Source organism: Python bivittatus, unplaced genomic scaffold, assembly GCF_059951505.1.
Source record: "Python bivittatus isolate LINGU-HERP-01145 unplaced genomic scaffold, Pbiv_v1 ctg000330_np1212, whole genome shotgun sequence".
Classification (NCBI taxonomy): Eukaryota; Metazoa; Chordata; class Lepidosauria; order Squamata; family Pythonidae; genus Python; species Python bivittatus.
In genome coordinates this window covers 8379365-8403298 of record NW_028277058.1, presented here as the reverse complement: position 1 = coordinate 8403298, position 23934 = coordinate 8379365, and the positions used below count along the sequence as shown (strand labels likewise).

At 37.1% G+C, this 23934-nt stretch overlaps 1 protein-coding gene across 8 annotated transcripts in view; it reads right to left on the bottom strand.

Moving 5' to 3' along the window:
- The window catches only part of CADPS2 (calcium dependent secretion activator 2), a 335958-nt gene that overhangs the window by 213844 nt on the left and 98180 nt on the right, over positions 1-23934 (bottom strand). For all 8 annotated transcript variants that reach the window (XM_088141678.1, XM_025164784.2, XM_088141679.1 and 5 more), the window contains exons 4-6: positions 13666-13746; positions 11870-12106; positions 6302-6423 (exon numbers count right to left, since the gene is read on the bottom strand). In XM_088141678.1, the coding sequence (XP_087997804.1) occupies positions 6302-6423; positions 11870-12106; positions 13666-13746 (440 nt within the window). The remainder of the gene's footprint in view (positions 1-6301; positions 6424-11869; positions 12107-13665; positions 13747-23934) is intronic.

Below are 23934 nucleotides of genomic sequence, written 5' to 3'. Positions count from 1 at the left end.
AAATAGTAAAAAAACAAAACAAAAAACCTATAATTTATGAAAGGGTTTCAAAGTACAACAAATTCATTGAGAGAGAGAAGGGGGAAAAAACACCTTGTCATATTTACATGCTTATAATTCTTCCTAATAGAGTTTTATAATTGTTTTGAAGGAATGCCAACTTCATGGTTGGTCCACAGGGAATTCTGTGACTACAATCTTCAAAACAGCATTTCACAGCACACATTAAAGAGCCGGAGACACTCTCGGGTAGTCTGCCTTAAAACCGATCTACAAAAGATTCTGAGTGATGTTTTAACAGAAGGGAAAGGCTTTTGAAGAAAGTATATCACCCCAGAGGCCAATCAAATGAATGAGAAGCACATTTAATTAACTTCCTGTGTGCCAGCCTTGGAATGAGATTTCCCTCCTGGAGTCCTTTTGTTTAATGCATCCTCCAAAAATGAGCTGGAAGGAGATCCAAGAGGAAGTCAACCACAAGTCCCATAATCTTCAGCAAAGACTTTACTGAGTTGGGGATTATAATTATGCAAATTATAACCCACTTATCTGGAGGGCTCTAGGTTGAAGAAAGCTGCCCTACAATAAATTTTGTCAGGACTAATTATGGAAAGTTGTGTACAAGTTGAATCTCAGCTAAGCAAGGCGCCTCTCCACTGCATGAATACATTTACGAAGGTCCTTCATCCAGCAAATCCAGCATTATAAAATAACACAACAAAAGGAAGGAGGAAAGAAACAAAAAATATTACACTTGAAAACCACTCATTTCACCATCATTAATTTTATCACACGTCAGCTGTTCAAATTTAAATCCTAAAGAGTGTAATTCCACAATGAGATACCTATTTTTGTTAACCTTGATCAAAAAGAGTTCAAGGCAGCATACTTTTAAACTGAAAACATGCAGACATAATGATTGATTGAATGACAGACAGACAGACAGACAGATTTAGAGGATATTAGCAATGAATTTATCAAACATTGTCGAATAGATCACTAATATTCTCTTTATCACCTAGCTAGGTGGAAGCACTTAGCTGACCTTGACTAACCTTGATTTGTATTTGGGAAGGAGGCCACCAGAAAATCTCAGGGTTGTAGATTAGATTCGGAAACTAAAACTTTTCTGGAAGTAAACGATGACAAACCCTTTACATGTTATATACCTATGTCTATAAAATCACTGGGTATTGAGAAGATTTTACTTACTTTCCTCAAAGATATATCGCCTATTAAGTAAATGATGAATCATAATGTTAGTCCTCCACTTTATTATGTTTTAGAGAATAAAAACAAAACATAATTATAGAAGGAGCAGCTAAGCAAGACATGTTTCACTGTTTTGGCTTCTATGCAGCCATACTTTGAATGAAATGAAATAAATAAGGGTGCCAATGTTACCCGTACAGAATTTTCTTGAACCTATCATCTTTAATAGATTACACCACAATGTTGCACTGTAGAATAATTGCTATACAGCTGAATTATCAAATGTCATGGTTTACACTTCTTTTACTATTACCTTGGCTGCAAACATATTATTTGTTGGCCATGTCCTCACTTGCGTTTAACCACAACATACATTTGCCATGGCAATATCTTTTTTTCAGCCTTCACCCCATAATGTTGCTTTCCTCTCATCCTTAGTCCATGAGTGATAGAGTCTTAAGTTATTGTCAGCTGCATCCATTTTCAAGTAGTATTTTCTCCTCCATTATTCTGACATAATCCAAGGGCAGCTTTGGGCTATGTAAAATCCATTATACGTTGTCATGTGTTATGATGGAGGAAAAGTAGGGTGACAAGCAATGTATATAAATAAAAGGACATTTATTGGCCATTCTAAGTTGATGGGAGCATCAATGGCATCCATGCAGAGTTTGTATGCGTGTGTCAAAAAAAAATTAAGATGGTTGCTGCAGCAATATGATCAAAATCTGCCTCATTGGCATGCAAGCAACCTTGACACATGCACAAAAGGGGCAGGGTTTTGCTCATGCTGCTAAGATAACCATCTTAATTTTATTCATCTCCCTGCAGATGCTGTTGATGAGCATGCCTACTTTCCTCTGCTTTCCCATCAGCCCTCTTCTGCCACCATTCTACTGTTATCTCCTTGAAGAGCTGGGCCAACCAGGCCACCAGTCTGTCAGTGGTCCACTGGATTTGCACATGAGGAGCTGACCTCTCTTGAGCTTTACTGATTTTACACAAGGCTGAAATAGCACAGTAGTAAAACTATGGAAAGGTAGAGATGTGCCTGAAGCAAAGAATATGTCTTGTTTCACGCATGCTGCAAATATACTGGACCTTTGGAACTTCAGCCAGATCATTTCTAGCCAAAGGAAAAGCCTGGAACATTTAGGCAGATCCAGCTTTTGTCTGAGGCAAATATAGAAGGTCTTAAAAGGGCAAGTAGAGAGCCAGTTTGGTGTAGTGGTTAAGGCATCAGGTAGAAACAGGGAGACTGTGAGTTCTAGTCCTGCCTTCAACATGAAGCCAGCTGGGTGACCTTGGGCCAGTCACTCTCTCTTAGCCCTAGGAAGCAGGCAATGGCAAACTACTTCATGGGGGCAAGTAGGGCAAGGTTGGTGTATATGAGGAAGTCTGGCGTTTACCAGAACTTGAACCTACCCACGTTATGGGGTGTCATGGCATTGCAAGATGTTAACTTCCCTTTCTGTTTCAAGTCAGAGGTGTTCAAGCTGATCTTAATAAACACAGTCAGTTCAACTCCTGCGACATTCCCTTCTCATACATGAAAAGTCCAATGTGCAGAGGAGAGCCTGACCAGTGCACTAGCTTGCCTGACAATCTTTCTGACATGTTCTTTTCTCTTATACCCTTAGACTTATTGCACTTAAATTCAAGTATGGTACAACCATATGGCTCCCTTGGCCCTTTCCTCAACTCTCCTATGCCTTCTTTTCCTGCTACCCCATGCCTGCCCACCTACCTACCATTTGCATCCACCCTATCTCTCTAGAGCCAAGTACCACTGGCTTTCCTTTTCCCCACTGTCATTCTAGAACAGCTCTACCAAACCATACATTTTTCTACTCTGTGCATGAAACCAAAACACATGTTCTAGCTCCATGTACAAAGGAAGCATGCAATACTGCATGGAATGCTCCACGCATGAAATGGTTTGCACATCCTTAGTGCAACCACCTCCATGTCCTTTGCTTCATATAGAAAAAGGAAAGAAGATTGGATATATTCTCCTCTATGAAGTGCTCTAACTGTTCAGTTCCCTTTGTGAGTCCCATTTGCTTTATTTTTGCATTTTATTCAACATGTGCTATAACAGAATGTAGGTGGATAGGCTCACAACGCAGGCTAGAGAAGCTTAACAGAGTCCTGAAGTCAGACCTTTCTTATTCTTACTGCTGTACTGTGGTTGATGGGTATTTTTCCCATGGTTGAAAACATGATGGAGAAAGCAGCAATGCTGGAGGATTTAATCATTTTGCCTATGACACACTATACTGTTAGGCAGAGTGCAGATATGACCACATTCTACGCCAAAAATACACACCAGTGTTAGAGAGATTCAAAGAATGCAATGTCTTTATCTTGTTCTCTGAAGAAATCCAGCCAGAAGTTATAAAACATAACTGGTTGTTTATTGAGAAAAATGAAAACTACCTAAAATACAAGTTTCATGCAAAACATAGAAAAAATCACTTCTTCTCATATATGTGGCATCCAAGACTTATCCAATACACAAGTTTAACAAAGTCTCTAGCCGAAACACTCTCAGAGAAGAGATACACTACTTAGTTATTAGTTACTACTACATAACCTATAAAACTGATTACATGATGACTAAAATCCTACTAAGCAGTGAGGCATGTAATCACTCACAATTTGACACTATGCACCTCCCCTTAGGTAACTAGCATACAGACGCCAATAGGTGGTGGTAAATAGCAGTATACGTGCAAACCAGAAAAATAAATGCAGATGGCCTGACTTCTGTAGTCAAAACAATTGTTTGCAGATAAGCGAGTTGCTTTTCTTCCCATGAGAATATCCTAACACCCCTCTCAAATCGCTTTTCGGAAAACAACAATACACATTACAGGGTAGTACAGTAAAATGATTACAACAATACAGTAACAATTACATTTGTTCAAATCCCAGTTTAGTAAGCATTGCTTCATGTTTTACAATAGATAATGGTTTAGTGAACACATCTGCAAGATTTGATTCATATACACAATACACAAGATCAATGAAATCTTCTGAAATAGCTTGTCTTACATTTTTATATTTGACATCTACATATTTTGTACGAGCTCTTAGGTTTTCTGTTTTAGCTAACCCTATACAAGCTTGAGAATCTTCATACACCGTATAAGGGAATGATACATGTATATCTAAGTCAGTGAATAACTGATGAAACCATCTTAACTCACATACTGTTTCTGACAAAGCTGCAAATTCTGCTTCTGCTGTATTGTCGAAGGCTTTCACGGCCGGCATACGATGGCTGGTGTGGGTCTGCCGGGCTGTGTGGCCATGTTCTGGAAGTTTTGTTTCCTAATGTTCTGTGACCGGCATCTTCAGAGTGCAGGAGCACAGACAGGAGCAGTTCTGGGCACAGAGGGAACTGCTCCTGTCTGTGCTCCTGCACTCTGAAGATGCCAGTCACAGGTGCTGGCGAAACGTTAGGAAACAAAACTTCAAGAACACGGCCACACAGCCCGGAAGACCCACACCAGCCATCTGCTTCTGCTGTTGAAATAGTTATTGATGTTTGTTTCTTTGCTTTCCAAGCAATAGTAGATTCACCAAATTTACAAATAAACCCAGTTACAGATTTCCTGTCCCCCTCTTCTGCAAAAGAACTGTCAACAAAGATTATAGGACTTTTAGGCCCAATAGTTGACATTTTAAGACAAAGGTTTATTGTGCCTTTTAAATATCTCATTATTCTTTTTAATCCTTGCCAGTCATGCTCTGTTGGTTTGGCTACTTTACGACTTAAAACTCCTATAGCATATGACAAATCAGGGTGTCCATTGTGCCAGGTGAAGGATAGAACCTATTACAGAATGATACACTTCAGGTTTTTCACACAATTTTTCACACTGTTCACCTTTTAGAAAATCACAAACCATTGGTGTTTTTACAGGTTTAGCTTCTGACATTCCCATTTGTGTTAATAACTGTTCTATCTTTTTCTTTTGACTTAGATAGATTTCTCCATTGTCAGCTCTATACACTTCAATACCAAGGTAGTATCTTAACATACCTAAATCCTTCATTTTAAAATATTGCTCCATTTGCTTGGCAAATTCTTTTACAAAATTTAAAGAACCAGTAGCAAGACAAAAATCATCAACATAAGTAAGAAGTACTGTATAATCTTCTCCAGTCCCTCTAGTATACACACATGGATCAGCTAATGATTTCTTGAAACCAATTTTCAACAAAACTTTATCTAAACATTGATGCCAACATCTTCCAGCTTGTTTCAATCCATATAGTGCTTTACGCAACTTATAGACTTTTTGGGAATTGCCACATGTGTAACCTGGTGCTTGTTTCATGTATACAGTTTCAGGAAGATCAGCATTCAAATAAGCTGTGTCCACATCAAAATGAGGAACAATCATATCTCTTTGTGCAGCTAAGGCCAAAATTACACGCAATGACTCAGGCCTAACTGTCGGTGCATATGTGAGATTGTAATTCACAAACTGCTCTTGTGAATACCCTTGCGCCACTAATCTAGCTTTATACTGAACAGTTTCATCAGGCAAAAGCTTCTTTGTAAATACCCATCTGGAACCTATGGCCTTTTGTGATGGAGGTAAATCAGTAACTTCAAAAACATTCTGTTTTACTAATGCCTCAAATTCATTATCCATAGCAATGTTCCATTTCTCTACTACATAACCTATACAACTGATTACATGATGACTAAAATCATACTAACATATACATGCGGAAATCAGGGCAACACTGATCAGTAACACATGTTAGGATTAATTGGGGGAGCAAATGTCATGCTGGTATAGTGTTCTGCAGACTCAAAGTGGAAAAGAAATGCCCTTGGAAATTATTCCACATCTTTATTATCTTTTGTAACCCATCAACAACTGCTTTGTAATTCTTCCACAGGCTTAATTATTAGCTTGATTATTACAGAGTTTTTTTTTTTTTTTTTTTGCTAACTTTTGTTTCCATAAACTTAGCTCCAAATTTGGAGCAAATTTTTCCACAATTGAAGGGATGCTCCTTATTAAAAAAAAGGGGGGTGGGGAAACCTATCATTTGAAAAACTTACTGTGGTCTTGAAGCTTCAGCTTGGTCTGTTTGAAGTTTCTCTCCTCCTTCTACTTCCATTGTGCAGTAAACAATACGGCTGGGAGCTAGAGACTTCAAGCCTTGAACTTCCATTATAACAATCTGTACAAGAAAAAAGGACACAGTCAATGTGCATTAACATAACTTTTTGAAAGAGATAGTCAGTGTACATGATGCATTGTTATCACTAACTATAAAAAATGTAGGTCTCGTTCAAAATTATAAAAATGTTAGGATATTGCTGCTTTATATAACCCACTGATCATCCTCTTCCTTGCAACTTAACATTGGATTGTCCTTCGACAGATATTGATTTTGCTGTTAAACACTGAGGAAGGAAATTTATAAACATTACATCTTAACAAGTATGCTCTGTATTCATGTGTGCAGAGCAACCTTCATACTGAGCATCACACTTTGATTTTTAAAACCCAGATCCACATGTAGCAATTGTGGTAACTTATATTACATTACAGTTATATTTGTCCCATCAGTAAATAACTGGAATGTTCAGGTTTACCAAATGATTATAATCTTGTTAGGATGTACAGGGCATTGTAACAACTCTATTCGCTAACAGACTATAAATACTGAGAGTACAATAGTGGATGCACAGCATTTGTGAGATCAGGACTAGTGGCAACAAACCTCCAAATGTACATTTGTGTACAAATGTTACTCATCAACATGTTAGGGACAATGCTGGGACAAGTAAACAAATCAGTAGGTTTTGAATCCAATAAAAACATCTGAAGAAATAGTAATATTTCAAGTACAGGTAGTCCTCACTTAATGACTGTTCGTTTAGCAACTGTTCAAAGTTATGATGGAGCTAAAAAAGTAACTTATGACCAGTGCCTGAAGTTATGACTATCGCAGCGCCCCCGCGGTCAGGTAATTGTGATCTGGGTGCTTGGCAACCATCTCGCACTTACGATAGTTGCAGCATCCCAGGGGTCACATGATCACTATTTGCGAACTTCCTAGCTGGTTTCCAGCAAGCAAAATCAATGGGGAAACTGCATGACTCATTTAATGACTGCCGCAAAAGAGGTCTAAAATTGAGTCTGGTCATGTGATGATTTGCTTAACGACTGCATTGCTTAGTGATGCATTGCTTAGTAATTCCAGTCCCAATTGTGGTCATTAAGTGAGGACTACCTGTCTATTAGAAACACTATGTTTGGATCTAACCTGATACATATCAAGCAACTGAGCATTAGTATAAACTTCTGCATACCCAAGTACTGTAGTACTTACCTTTATTTGAGCATAGATCTTTGATCTTTCACATATTAAAATAAGTCATTATCCCATGCAGAAATCTGAATTGATTATAGCATTTGTATGATCCCAGCTGATTTGAAGATGATTTGCTTGGATGTAGCCAGGGGTAGTTAACCTTTGGCTAATGGTAGTATGCTGTTACAACTGGTGGTCAAAATTCAAAACAGCATTATTCATACTGCTGGGAAGAACTATGAACACAGCTGAGCTCCCATTCATATGTCCAACCAGAGACACATAAAAATATTTTCACACCATTAAACCTATACAGCCCAGGATTCTAAGGGCCCTCCATATCAACATCTAATTGCACAAAGCCTCATTTCTGTGTTGAATGTAGTAAGTGGATGCTGAAGAGTTAAGCCACATGCTGCATCAGTGGCTTTCCCCTTCAGAAATGGAAACTGTTGCCTTGAAGACAACAAACTACATTATGGATATAAATGTGATTGTTTCTCAACTCACACTTCTCTGACCTTTAATTAATGTCATAATGTTATTGGGAAACCATTGTTTTCTTGATTACAGAAATGCACATTGTGACCAGGTCAACATGCACAGAGATTTCCCTCAACCAAAACAGGCACAGTATCATTTACTCTTCTGTCTAAGAAATGGGAGAAAAAGGACAAACCAAACATCTTAGACAACTTTTTCTCAAGGAAATCCTCCTTTTAAACAGTTTTTCAAAACCCTCCAGAAAATTTAACTCATTTACCACATAAGCGAGCAGTTTCTGTACACTTTTAAATTAAATAAGTCAAATTATTTTTTCCAGCTATGAAAACATTAATTGCCCAGAGTGCTTCCAGACCTGCAGGTTCTAGAAATACTCTATTAATTTTCCACTGCCAAAAAACTACATGCTGAATTGTATGTCACTAACATAACATGCAATAGAGGGAGCCAGTTCTGAGTGTATTACTTTAAAGTTAATAATTTTCTTTTAAAAATATGTTATTAATTCTACTTGCATTGTAGTTCTGGGAATCTAAATTGAAGCACATTTTCAGTGCTTAGGGAGGAAAACAGTTCAACTCAGGTACCAATAATTTGGAGAACACTGGCTTAAAATGACTCTTTGGTTGCACAAATAGACATATAATAATATTTTTACTGCAACTCTGGCTTTCTTGTTCACAACAAACCCACAGAGTGCTTTTCAGAATGAGCTCATGTCTTTACGACCTTTCTTTTTTAAAAAAATGATAATCCTATGATAAAGATGAATATCTCTATTGATCTGTAGATCACACACACACACACACAAACATACATACAAATTCTATATTGTCTCTCTCATTTCTAACCAGTTAGGAGAAAAACACAGAAAAGAGGGAAGGCAACCTTTCAACAATTTTGATTCCAAGTAATTCTCCTCATCACACTGCTAGGTTGTGAAGCAATTGCCCTGTACACTTACAAGGATGCCACTGTCTGCCTGAGAAATATGGCATTGTCCTCCTTATGAAACATTACTTTCATTCCAGGCTGAATTCCATCCTTGATTGAACATCACTTTTAATGGATGTAGCTCAGCTAGCTTCTGACTCCATTTTCTTTGATTCACAAATAGATTGTGAAACTATTTTAGATCTAAAAAAATCTAAAACAGTTAGTTTTTGCAGCTTAATATAGAGGTATTCAAGAAAAGGGCATGTGAATTTGGCCCAGAAGGTCTATTTACCAAAAACTGCCAATACAGTGACAAAGAAGGCAATCACTTCATAAAACTAAATCCCATTACTACAATATAATCTTGCTCCTCTTTAAAAAAAAACAAAAAACCTGCCTCCCCTTAGTTTTCAGTAGTAGTCCTTTCATGCTGCAACTCCTTTACAGCACAACCTCTTGAAAACTATACTGGAGGTGACAAGCTGGAAAGAAAGTTTCTGTGAACTCTCATGTTAACAGAAGGATGCAACCTTGCACCTGTGTTAACTCTGAACCTAAGCAAAGCATAATGAAGATACTCTAATTTTATAACCAACGCATACTATATGTACTGTAATACTTCTGTAAAAGTCTCAAGAATTTAGACCAGGGAACAGGAAAAGACTAAAAAGTGAGGACATGGTACACACTTCAGACTTCTTTGACAGTCTGTTTAAGCCTGTCTTTAAAAAAAAAAAAAAAGGGTGAAGCAGCAAGAAATCACATGTCCCTGCTATAGAAAAACTAGCCTACAGGCGAGAATCTAGGGATCCTGGACTTTAAACTGAAATAAACGTCTAGAGGAGGTAGAGTGTTTCTACATTGAGTTGTGCTGGCCTTCAGAAGCACTTGCAGCATTCAGAAGTGCATTGTTAGGACAGGAGTAATTTCCTCTCACTTCCTCTGAATCCCAAATTCAAGAGTAGTGTGAGGTTTGCCATATTTGTCAGAGGAGACAAGAATGTTCACAGTAATAAGCAAATTTGTGGATCCCTGCACAACAGGGAAAGTGGATTTAGTTTTGTTTTCATGCTAATGTACTAGTTTTCCATACCTACTCTGTCCACCCCAAACTCTAGCAGCAATCTCAAGGGCTGTTATTTCTGAATAGATCCTAAGATAATAGATAACAAAAACAAGCAAAGTGAAACAATTTAAACAAAATTCAACATCTGGTCAAATGATTTTCATCACTTCTCTTGTGTTGTTAAGATAATTACTGTGCCTTAGAAAAGGTTAACATGACTTCACCATAAAAGGTGATCTATTCAAATGAGATTAACCTGACATTAAGGACGCTAACTTCACATACTTCCTTTTCTAATCACTTTTGGAAATTGCTTGTTAACTGCTTTTCAGCTGTTAGGAACCTTTGGATTGACAGGTTTTACAGCACTGAATGAGTTTTCTTCAATCTTTAGAAAAAGAAGTTTTAACTACAAGTTTAAGAACTTATTTTTTTTTAAATAAACAGCAAAAGGGTGGTTAAAACTTTGATTTTAGACAGTTACAAATGGACCAAGGATCCAGATAAATTTGAAATAAGATTTTGGAATTAATTATAAAGAATCCTTCCTGTGAGAAAATGCTTTTGTTTTGAATTCTTTTAAAAAAAAAACCCATAATGCTGTGAGATAAGACTTTAAAAATTGGACACTAGAGGGAACTAGAGGGAACTAAAGAATTATAATTAAAGGACAAGAACACTTAAACTTGAAGTACAAAATGATGCAAAATATTTTAATATTGAACATATTGAAGGTTATTTTTGAACAATGGACCTAGAAGTTAATTTTAAGAGTGTCTGCATCTATACATAGACTGTATTTAAAAGATGTTATGGAAAAGGAACAAGTTCTACCTGACAAGATCAAGACTGATTTGAAAGTGGATTTAAAAATGACTAGCTACAAGAATGAAATGGAAAAAGTTGTTATACTGGTCATACAAAAGAAACCAACTGATGTCTTAATAATTAAAAGGGATATACAAAACAAACCTAGATAATTTTCCTACACTGGATTTAGAAAAGAGGTTTGTTAAAGTTTCGAAGAATTTTGTGAGAAGGGACAAAGAAAAAAATGAAAAGAAATAAAGTTCTATGACATTATTTGAAGGGGCTAACGTTCAAGACTGTTAGAAGTAAAAGGAAGGAATGTAAAGTTTGTTTATTTGATCAAGATTAAAATAGATATACTATTGTCTCTGGTAATCCTTAATGAGCTTTTGCTGACATCAGGACTGAAACAACGAGGCTTTAAGTATTAGTTTATAGATAGGAGATGGGATATGGGAAGAAGACATCATTTGTTGTATTTAAGGAGAAGGTGATAAGTTATTAAAATTGTTTCTAGTTGTGATGAAGGGGGAAGTAACTTCTTTATATATTTCTTTTCTTTTTCTTTACTACATTCTTATTTTTTCTTTCTTTTCTATTTCTATTTCTTTTTCTTCTGCACCTTCTATTTTTTCTTTTTATTCTTTTTTTTAGTTTGTATTACAGTAGTTTTTACTGTTATAATTGTAATCTTTAATAAAATTACTAGTAAAAAAAAGATTAACCTGACATTTAAGGATTTTGCTATCACTAGCAGTGAAAATTTCGGTAGATCTGCGGCTTATGACCCTTGAAATATTCTGCTAGAAAGCATTCTGTAAGTGAAACATCCAAATGAATTGCCAGCAGATCATTCTGGAGATTAGACAGCATAAATAGCATACCTTTAGGAATTCTGAAAGGTACCATAACATAGAACAATCCCAAGGAGATAGGAATATTCACGAGTAATTCAAATGTCAACAAATATTACATGATACATATGCTTACCTCTAATGTGAATGACAGCACCACATCTGATTTTGACAGCTGAACTTCATTTTCATCTCCTATGTCCAAGAAAGCAGAATTCTGGGATCGCTTTAACTTCTGTAATTTAAATTCTGGCCCACCTTTAGACACTGGAAGACTTTCCAAATTTGCCATCAGCAAATTCACTGAAGACCGTAGTTCTTCTATATACATATGCTCCATTTCTTTTGCTATAAACTCTGGACATTTTCTTTCCTTGAAAATATTTTTGAAAGTTCAGTGTCACTTTAGGTTCTAAACTCCTAGACAGATAAACACAGCCCTGATTAATTAGTATCTTATCTTATGTAAATATACAAATGGAGCCTTTACATTACTAACCTGAAAAAGTAGAGAAGCCACTTTAAAGTATCAATTAGGTAGTAAGAAACAATACATCCCACTAATGCAATTCAATTTCGAAATGTTCACAAAATAGACTCAGGAAAGTATGAAACAAAAATAAAACATTCTGACAGTGAATTTGGAGTAATGTAAGGTGACGGACTATCATTTCTTTAGCTCAAACATAGTGGTATAAGTCAAATTTTGAAAGTATTTTCCCAGAAAGGAGAGGAATGACTGGATGCTGAATCATTCTGCTTTTATAGCATTTTTAAAACCAGATTTTTCCTCCCTTAAGTATAGAGTTTTACTCCACAATTCACCAATACTTAAAACATTTTCCATTAAACAGAACAGTCAAAATATTTCTCTCTTCTATTAGTTGTTCTTGGCTCTTTTCCATAAGAATAATCAATAAATCAATAAAAACTGATCTGATTGCTAGGGTTATCTGCTGGACATAGATGTAAACCATTCTCCACTTCCTTCCCAAATGTCTTGATTTGGCATGCTAAATTTTGCCATAAAATCTGAAGCAACAGAGTACAGTTAGCAGCTCCCATGTCTAACAAGAACTGAAGTCCAAGCAATATTGAAAAATCGAATAGGTAAGCACATTTCTGGACTACAGTGGTACCTCGGGATACGAACGCCTCTACTAACGAACGTTTCGGGTTATAACCAACTCGGGATACGTCCAGAGTCACGGAACGGATTAAGTTCGTATCCCGAGGTACCACTGTATTTGATATTGTATCATCACCTACAGAAAGATTTGGTCAAAAAAAATCCTACTGACATGTATAGTACCAATGGCCCATCTTAATCCCCAAAGATATCAGAGGTCTCTACATTACCCAAAGCAGGGCTAGTTCCATGTATTCCCTGTAACTCTTCAGAGTGTGCAATGCTTAAAACTCGTTTGTTTGTTTGTGCAATTATTCAGGCATGAGTCTTAGCATATGATATCAATTAAAATGATTACAATTTATATCTAGCAGTGGTGGCCTTTCCAATAGGCAACTAAGCTATTCTTTTTAGTTGATCATATAAGAACCTGAAACATGGCTTCTGGCCTGTTTTCCCCTCACCCTCTTCATCCTTTCTCCTTGTATGTCATGTCTTTTAAATGACAAGCCTAAAGGCAGACTGTCAAACAATTTACCTTGGTAAGATCAGTTTACCAGTTATGGAAATATGCCATCTATCAACAAGTCCAACAACTACTAATAGTTATCCAAGAGAAAATAAGGCCAATCCAAATGAACTGAAAAAGAGAGATGATGCTAAAGAAGCACAAATGCAAGCAAATGTTGTTATAAATCCATGTAGTTTGTTCTACTGACTGCAGTGGAACCTCTTCCTAAATAATCAGCCCCAAACTTATTTAGGAAAATTTCTACTCCTCAAAGCTAGAAATTCAAACTTACTTTTGCCATTTGATCAGCCATTTGGAGGCGCCCATCAAGCTCTCGTCTGATCTGTGCAGCTTGCTCATCTGCATTGTCCAGCTTGCATAAAAATTATAGAAAAAAAGGGAGAGGGAGTGTTCACAATGTTAAAAATGAAATACTAAACAAATAAAACTTATCTGACATTTTCATAAATAAAACAAATGGTAGAAAATAGCACAGCATAACATCAGTTTGGATTTTTTGTTTAAATCTTCCAATCTTATTACATGATCTATGGCTATGATAAATATTACAGAAACAGACTTTAATGAAAAAGAGTATAAAATATGGAAATGTCTATCCTGCATTAAAAAGATCCCTACAAGTTCTACAGAAAAAGAGAGCCAATTCTGCACAGAAAATAAAATACTGAATTCTTCTATTTAAACCAAATAAATGCAAACACACATACATACAAATAGGGGCAGTAAGGAGTGCATCAACTCCTATGTTTCTTTATCCTAAGTCTCTCCTCCTTTAAAGTTTTATATTTTTGAAATGTTCAACTTTTTTAGCACACAGAAGCTGAACTATCTTATATTAACCTATAGTGCTCTATTATTTCAAATCAAATAATTTTTATTTTATGTTTTCAAATAAAAATCATTTATTAAGGCTACTTAATTACATAAATTCATAGTATTTCTGAAACATGATACAGTGGGGCAAAAAAGTATTTAGTAAGCCACCAATTGTGCAAGTTCTCCCACTTAAAAAGATGAGAGAGGCCTGTAATTTTCATCATAGGTATACCTCAACTATGAGAGACAAAATGAGAGAAAAAAATCCAGAAAATGACATTGTCTGATTTTTAAAGAATTTATTTGCAAATCATGGTGGGAAATAAGTATTTGGTCACCTACAAACAAGCAAGATGTCTGGCTCTCACAGACCTGTAACTACTTCTTTAAGAGGTTCCTCTGTCTTCCACTCGTTACCTGTAGTAATGGCACCTGTTTGACCTTGTTATCAGTATAAAAGACACCTGTCCACAACCTCAAACAGTCACACTCCAAACTTCACTATGGCCAAGACCAAAGAGCTGTTGAAGGACACCAGAAACAAAATTGTAGACCTGCACCAGGCTGGGAAGACTGAATCTGCAATAGGCAAGCAGCTTGGTGTGAAGAACTCAACTGTGGGAGCAATAATAAGAAAATGGAAGACATACAAGACCACTGATAATCTCCCTCGATCTGGGGCTCCACGCAAGATCTCACCCTGTGGGGTCAAAATGATCACAAGAACGGTGAGCAAAAATCCCAGAACCACATGGGGGGACCTAGTGAATGACCTGCAGAGAGCTGGGACCAAAGTAACAAAGGCTACCATCAGTAATACACTACGCCGCCAGGGACTCAAATCCTGCAGTGCCAGATGTGTCCCCCTGCTTAAGCCAGTACATGTCCGGGCCCATCTGAAGTTTGCTAGAGAGCATTTGGATGATCCAGAAGAGGATTGGGAGAATGTCATATGGTCAGATGAAACCAAAGTAGAACGTTTTGGTTTAAACTCAACTTGTCGTGTTTGGAGGAGAGAGAATGCTGAGTTGCATCCAAAGAACACCATACCTACTGTGAAGCATGGGGGTGGAAACATCATGCTTTGGGGCTGTTTTTCTGCAAAGGGACCAGGACGACTGATCCGTGTAAAGGAAAGAATGAATGGGGCCATGTATCATGAGATTTTGAGTGAACACCTCCTTCCATCAGCAAGGGCACTGAAGATGAAACGTGGCTGGGTCTTTCAGCATGACAATGATCCCAAACACACCGCCCGGGCAATGAAGGAGTGGCTTCGTAAGAAGCATTTCAAGGTCCTGGAGTGCCCTAGCCAGTCTCCAGATCTCAACCCCATGGAAAACCTTTGGAGGGAGTTGAAAGTCCGTGTTGCCCAGCGACAGCCCCAAAACATCACTGCTCTAGAGGAGATCTGCATGGAGGAATGGGCCAAAATACCAGCAACAGTATGTGAAAACCTTGTGAAGACTTACAGAAAACGTTTGACGTCTGTCATTGCCGACAAAGGATATATAAAAAAGTATTGAGATGAACATTTTGATATTGACCAAATACTTATTTTCCACCATGATTTGCAAATAAATTCTTTAAAAATCAGACAATGTGATTTTCTGGATTTTTTTCCCCATTTTGTCTCTCATAGTTGAGGTATACCTATGATGAAAATTACAGGCCTCTCTCATCTTTTTAAGTGGGAGAACTTGCACAATTGGTGGCTGACTAAATACTTTTTTGCCCCACTGTATAAGCCCATAGAGAGTCCCAACCTTTGCTGCAATCTTTATTCATGTTTTTTTTCTTATCCCACCTTTTAGGCAATTGTTTTCCAATGAAAAAGAGAAAGACAGGTGTTGTTGTTAAATATACAAACAAAACAAAGACATGCAAGGGAGGTTCAGGGAAGAGGGAAAAGAAGAGTAGAGAGACTAGTTCTTCAAGATCAGAACAAAGCAATAAGCTATAAACCAGCATTTAATGCAGTTTGATCCAAGATGAACTTGAACCTGCTTAACAGGGATTGACACTCTAGTTCTTTTAACTGAAGGGTAGGGCTGAGGTTCTCTTACACTTATATCTCTTATATCTATAGTCATAGGACAAATATGTTCTGAGTGTTCTTTCTGATAAAAGAAGGAAAACACCCATAGTTATGTCTTCTCAGATCAATAGATGAGGTTGGGTTGGTCTCCCCCTTGGGTTGATGTAGCTTTTGGAAAACAGTACAGGCAGTCTTTCTAGAGTCCTAAATCACAGTTGTTCTAAATATCTGCTAAAAAATCAGATCACTAGATCCGTTGACCTTTTTTTCCCCCAATTTCATTTCGGTCTACTTTCCTACAGCTTCATAACATCATCTCTGCTCATTGCCTTTTATATGGCTTCAAGAATAATTCCAAAAACACTGCAAACAAGCTATAAATACACACAACTAGTTGCTTCTTTTGTTTGTTCTTGGGAATAAAAAAGGTTTTGAAACACTGCATCAATAATTTTTGCAATATAAAAATAGAGTACAATGTTTCAGTAAGGTACAGGATCTCTGATAGGTCTGTGCAAGTTTTAAAAATAATTCAGAAGAAGTGTTTTGGAACATGTGAGAGTGCAAGTGAAGTGTATCTTTTTTCAGGCTCATGCAGAAGCTTGAAAAAAAGCCATAGCTGCTTTAAAGATTTCTTGCGCTTGAGGTCTTGTATGCTCCAAAGCATCTATTCCAAATCATTTTGAAAACATGCACAATCCTAATGTTAGATACTACATCTGCCCCATCCTTTTCTTAGTCTATGAAAAGAACATATTGGATTGGAAACTAGAGGAATAATCAAGCTTTGCCTCAAATTCCTGTTTATTCAGTATTAAAATTAATTTGCAAATGCTCAAGGTAAGCATTGTTTTAGTTCCATCACTGTGACTGCCCTTCTTTTCGATTTGTATTGTGATTTTTATGTGTTCTGCAGAACGAGAATATTAGAATTACTGTAAATGACTAAAGTAGAAGTCTAGCCAATCTCATCATGAGAATCAAATTAAACACAAATAAATATTCTTTCCCTTCCAGATTTCTTTTTAACATGAACTTTAGTGATGTCAGAATCTTTAGACTATTTTGCATGATAATGTTATTATGAGATAATATTAAAATAATATGGAAAGGTAAGACTTTTACATAAATGTATCTCTTCTGTGACTGAAAGGACTCATTTTGTTCTCTATGAACCAATCAGACAACTGTTATGTTCAAATGTCACGTAAAACTATGGTTTAGCATAATGAGATTCGGCTTAGCCTATTCCCAGGCTTACATAATCCCCTCTGGTACATTTGTAAAGAGATCAAAACTTTAAAAAACAAAAAACACACACCCTGCAGATTAATGGTTGTCCGAACTGTGTACAATCTTAACCATCATTCATACAAATGAGGCAGTTTCATAAACTGTATTTTGAGGTTGTAAGGTTTGTCCGAATTAAGAATGGCATGGTAAATTGTGATGAAGTAAAAGTGAAAACAAAACTTCTACATTTTCTGCAGGTATCCTGGGTAGGAGGGAAGCATATGAATTTGGAGAAACTATGCTCCTTCTCCTATCTACGGTTCAGCATTACATCTCAAGCCAACAATCCTGAGAGCCAGCACAGCAAAAAAGGAAGTCAACCCAACATTTATTTCCAAAGAATCCCACTGAGGAACGTTAATATTCTGAAACAGCTCCTTTATCTTCACACATTGGCCACAGATTGTTTACATCTCTTTCCACAACTGAAGTGCATAAGCAGGCGAACAGCCCCCCAAAGAACAATTGTCACAAGCATTACATTAGCCTGGTCTATTGTACTCTTGCCACTGCTAGGGTGCGTGGCTGTACAAATTTAATTAAACCAACCACAGCAATGAAACTAATACAGTCTAATCTCCTAAAATCCAAAATAATGGAAAACAGGGTGAATAATCTCTGCTCAAAATGAGAATCAGCAAATGAGTTTCTTCTGTGCAGAAAGCCTTTTTTCCCCCCAACATAAAACTTAGAGCTGTAATGGACTCTTCAGTACACCTTTAAAGTCACAAAGTATAAGGCAAGCACATTGCAAAGTTCTATATTAGAACTCATAGGATTTAAGATCTGCTAGTAATATGAAACAAAAATGAGTACTGATGATAAAACCAAACCAGTAAACCACTAAGGTTTTGCTACCAGAAGTAGTAACTAAAATCTTTGACAAAGGGATCTTGCAGACAAACACAGAGAATAGGATGAAAAGAAAATACCTGTGTAGGTTTTCAAGTGGTACCTAATGCCTATACTTGCTTTAGAGCTGCTCAAGATGATGAAGAATTTGAATGGTATAAATTAGGATAGTACCACTTCAGATTGCAGATGATGCGTTTCCTTGAATGGTGGAACTGGGCATGTCATGGGAGAGCTATCTTAACACTTTGTAGTATAAACATCTGTTTTGTTAGAAAGTTAGCTCTGGTGAGCTTCGGCATCCGTGCTGTGCCCCATACTGAGGTGTGGCAAGTACTATCCAGAAGCAGGCTCATGAAGGAGAAGACTGGCATGCCTTCCTCATCAAGATACATCTGGTGTCATCTTTATTGTATTTTTAGCACCAGAAAATATGTATTTTAATTATTGCAGGCCCTTAATATGTTAATGATGTTGTGATAGGCTTCTCGTTTCATTGCTGCTTTCACTGTCTCTTTACTGTTTGATTATTTTATTGTTTACTATATTTTGTATACTTTGTACCCTGTTTAACATTTGCTTTTATTACTTAAATTAATTGTTTTTAAATTGTATTTGAGGTGTGCTTTAAATAGAATATATAAATACTGTTTTTTTCCCTCCCCCAGATGCCAGGAGGTCCTTTTGCACAGTTTACTGCAAGGAGTGTGAAAATATCTGCAATCTGAAATTCAGACAGTATTTTATTATCAATAGAAGAGAATATGTGTAGCTCAGGGTTGAACTGTGGAGTCCTTGGGGTTCTCTGAGCTTGGTTGTTTTCTTGCAAACGTTTTGTTACCTGGCTTGGTAACATCTTCAATGCTAAAATGGAGTGGAGTTTGCTCTCCATTTATATACAGTGGCATGCCCTGCCAGAGGGGGTGAGGTTTCTTCTCCTTCTCCTTCTCCTCTTCCTCCTGTAGTTCCTTGATTAGGGTATTGTTTGCTGCTTAGGAACTACCAGAGGAAAAGGGGGGGGGGAATCCCCACCAACACTGACAGGGCAAACTACTGTATATAACCAGACAGCAAACCCCACTCCATTTTAGCACTGAGGATGTTACCGAGCCGGGTAACAAAATGTTTGCAAGAAAACAACCAAGCTCAGAGAACCCCAAGGACTCCACAGTATTTTATTATTTCAGTCAACAACTAAAAGGTTTTTCAGATATGTAATATTTTATAGATCCAACTTAAGCCCAAACCAATAAATATTAACTGATTAATCCAGTGTTTCTCAACCTTAGCAACTTTAAGATGTGTAGATTTCAACTTCCAGAATTCCCCAGCCAGCAGCTTGCTGGCTGGGGAATTCTGGGAGTTGAAATCTACACATCTTAAAGTTGCCAAGGTTGAGAAACACTGGATTAAACTATCCTATAAATTGTGCTCCTTCATGAGTTTCTGATGGTTAGAGAGTTAATAGGTAGCCAATGTGCACTAAGCAATTCTGAAACTATGATCTTGCTCTAGAGACTGTTATCATTTCATCTTAAACCTAATGAAGAAATCAAGCAAAGCTGAGTTACCTACAAAACCATCTTATATTGTGATCTCTGGCAAATACATCTTATATTGTGATCTCTGGCAACTTATAGCAAGCTGCTTATCTTTAGTGCTCCACAAACTGACAAGTGCCTTGCTATGCAGGTTTTAATAGTACAGTGAGAGCAGACTTCTCCATATGGAAGGTCTACTGTGACCAACTGTTCTCAACAGAGGCACTTGCAACAATCTGCAGTTTTAATGTTTGCAATCTGCAATTTTAATGTTTGCACACATTGACACAAAGCTTTCACATGGGGATCTGTTGGACTAGGACGTTCATTCTTGATTTAGTAAAGGATATGTTTCCATCTTCTGTCTCTCAAAGAAAATTCAGGAATATTCTAAGGAAAATTATTCTTTAAAAATAGAACTGGCATGGGAACTAAAAATGAATATAAGACAACGTGTACCTTTTTTGTATGAAAGTCATCTTTAAAGAGTAAGTAAAAGAGCCCATTGTGTTGAACGTTGAGTGGAATAATTACTTAGAAATCAATGTTCTTATGGAACCGTCCGAGGATTCAAACAAAAACATTTTGCTCCTGCTTATTTATTGATCAGAAACCATGAAAACAAAAGGTTGAAGAGTCAAGGAAATCAGATTCTTAGCGCCTGCTTGCTGTGCCTCTCCCAGGCATAAGGTAAAAACAGCATGAAAGACATTCAATGGAGTTACTACTTCTGCCAACTCAGAGTTCAGTTTTTTCCAATAATGATCTCAAGGAAACTTTCCTTCAATTGACCAGGCTGGACAGCAACAGATTAGGAAGACAGAACCATTTTCTTACTCAGAAATAACGTGCTGACTTTCGTTATGTCCAGCTTTACTCTCCTCAATAAAAGCAAAAGACACTAGAGTGGAAATCATTTGTCTATGTATGTATGTATGTATGTATGTATGTGTGTGTGTATGTATGAATTATTAAATTTATATGCTGCCCATCTCCCCCAGAGGGAGATTTAAAATATGTATGTTAATGGTTTTTAAAAAGAAGAGTTGCTAATTTATATACTGTAGTGGAACAAAAAAAAATCCCATGGGCCTGAATGCAGGTAAGATGGGCTGAGGTTATATTTCTCCTGAATGCATTCATCTACTAATTTTTTAAAGTAAGTGCCAACAAATAGCCCCCAGCCTGCCTTTCTTGCTTCTCTTTGATTTTCAACATCTTTCTAACATAGCTGGGAATACTGTCTGTTGTGATGGTGTCAATACTATGTTTTTCTCCTTGATCCAAAGTACTAAGATTCCACAAAATTCAAAGGGTTTATATTGCTACTACTGGTTAAATACAAAACACTGAGATACCAACTGGAATAAATTACGTTGTTCTGCCACACACCTATTTAAGGAAATGCTCCAATCTGTGGCCTTGATCACTAACCACATGGTCAACTGTGGACAGAGCCTGAAGTCTTTTTTGTTTTTAGGCTGGACAGTGCCACACGTCTTCTGTAATTAGGAAAGGGTGCTGTTAAATACACTTTGGCTTTTTTATATGTGGCGCAGCGGCTTAATGACGCCGAAAGTTGCCGGCCAGAAATGGCTGACGCTTCGGCGGTTCGAGTCCAGCCTTCGCGTTAAACAGGGTGAGCTCCTGTTTCCTCCCCCCAGTTCCTGTCAACCCAACAGTTCGAAAACTTACGTGAGTAGATAAATGGGGACTCTCACTCCGGTGGGAGGAAAAATGCTGGCGCGGTGCCTTGCAAAAAAAGGAGTGGGGAGTAGTTGCCGGTAAGCGCGAAAAACCGCGTGCGCCCGAAAAGGGCGCTAAGCAACGGAAACCCCGCCTCCTGCGCTCGCCAGCTGGGCTCTGCCCTAGGAAGGAGGCTCTGGCAAACCACTTCCGAAAACAGTTGCCTTGAAAACTGCAAAGGACTTGTCCAAAAAAGCAGTCACTGCAGGGTCAGCCATGACTGAGCGCAGACAAAAAAAATAAAATAAAAATAAAATAAAATTTAGAATGTGTATGTGCAACTCCATTATTAGTGTAAATATAGCACAGAAAGCAGGACGAATTTACTTAATTCTAATTGTCATCTAGCTTTCTTGCAGTGGTTTCTTGAAGCATCACATAATGATTTCTTGAACCTGTTAACAAAAGTTTTGTATTTCTCAGTCAGTGTCAATTTAAAATAAGAGAAACAAAGTTTGTCTGGAAATACTCAACTAGTATTTGTCCATTAACATGAACGAAGTTCTAGGATTTACAGAAATTTTTAATCAAAAACGGGATAGGAAAAACTGAATGGATAGTGATTTAATTGTGTATCTCCTTCAATTTCTGAAAGTGTAATCTTTAGCCAAGGCAGGTTAGGAAAAAGAGATTATGTTATGGTTATGTATAAATGACTATAGAATCATTTCCCCAAATCATCAGAATCATATAGTCATCAGCTTATATTTATTTTCTCTTCATCTGGCTTGTTTTCATAATGGGGATAATCAGTTTAGGCAGAAGAACCTGGAACAGAACTGCTACTCTCCAAATGTGTGGATGTTCCTATTTTGCTCTATAAGCTTTTGGAACAGTGGGGCTTCTAACATTCCTCCCTTTCTTCTGTAATTGCCAATTTACTAACAGATTATGTCCAAGTATGCTGTTTCCTACCAGTGATTCCTTTATAAATTAACGTGCTGTAGCTGACGTCATGAATCTAACAATTAGATTGCAAATAACTGATTTTTTAAATTATATTACAAGAATACCAATATTACGATATAACAATAGCAAGGGGCAGTGATTAGTTGAGGCATTTTGAAATGGCATAATTCCAGAATTTTTTAAGGGTGTGTATGCTTATAAAATATTTGCATTCATGTTCACAGAAGGAAATGTGAGAGAAATACAGTGAGGTGGCCAGGCCAAGTATGTCTCAAGAAAGTCTGGTCAATACCTACACAGTGGTATGGATAGGTTATTACAGGTTCATTTGCTATAAAACATTAACCAGGAATGAATGCTATGGATGCTATGTTGCAGGTGTACAAGCCAAAAATAGAAAAGGAACCATATAATGGGGAAAAAAGATTGTCCCTGAATACATGCCAGATCTATCCTTGATTAACTTTAAGGTTTTGTTTAAATGATGGCCTTGAAGCAGAACCTCTCATTTGCAATTTTCAAGGACAAAGTTATTCAAGTCAAAGGAGAAAATACACCATTCATCATATAATATCAACTCCCAATGTTTTCTTCTTTTTACATAATAAGCTCCATTAATAAACCAAATGGAATAAACCACACACATATTCCTCCTATTATCAACAATTTTGCAGCCCTTGAGGATGGATGAATTGATAGACAGACAGACAGAGTGTAACAAACATCTGAGTGCCAGAAATCTCTCCTTCAAATGCACAAAGTGATTACCTTAAACAGTAAATGCATTCATATGTCTTTGGTAGATGTATTTATATGAGCACACCCAAAAAGAGGAAGAAAAAAATATTGGTATGAAATGATGTTACAAGACCAAACAACACAAGAGGCACAGTAACATCACCTACAAATAAGTATGAAATCAACCAATATGACTGACCCACAATTAATGGCCACTGCTGATGAATTAGAATTTCAAGAACAGTAGTGTAAACAGACACTTTTGTAATGAGCTACAGCTATTCATAGCACTACTATATTAAATTCCATAGTTTCTTTTATGTGTGTGTACTTTCTGGCACAAGCCAGAATGACAGGAGGGGAACCACGGGGCGGGGTGGGGGGGTGGGGAGGAGAATGATAGGAAGAAAAAAATGGATTCTTTCCTTTGTGCTAGGTTTCTGTGTGAAGGAAATATTCAGCCTTCTTTCCCCTTTGTGAAGAAAAGAAAATTTGTCTCCCTTCCGCACAACTAGAATTGTGCAGGAAATTACAGCTGCTTGTACCTCCTTTAAAAGCCCAGCGTATGGACAAACAGGGAACAGGGGACTAATCATTACCAAAAAAT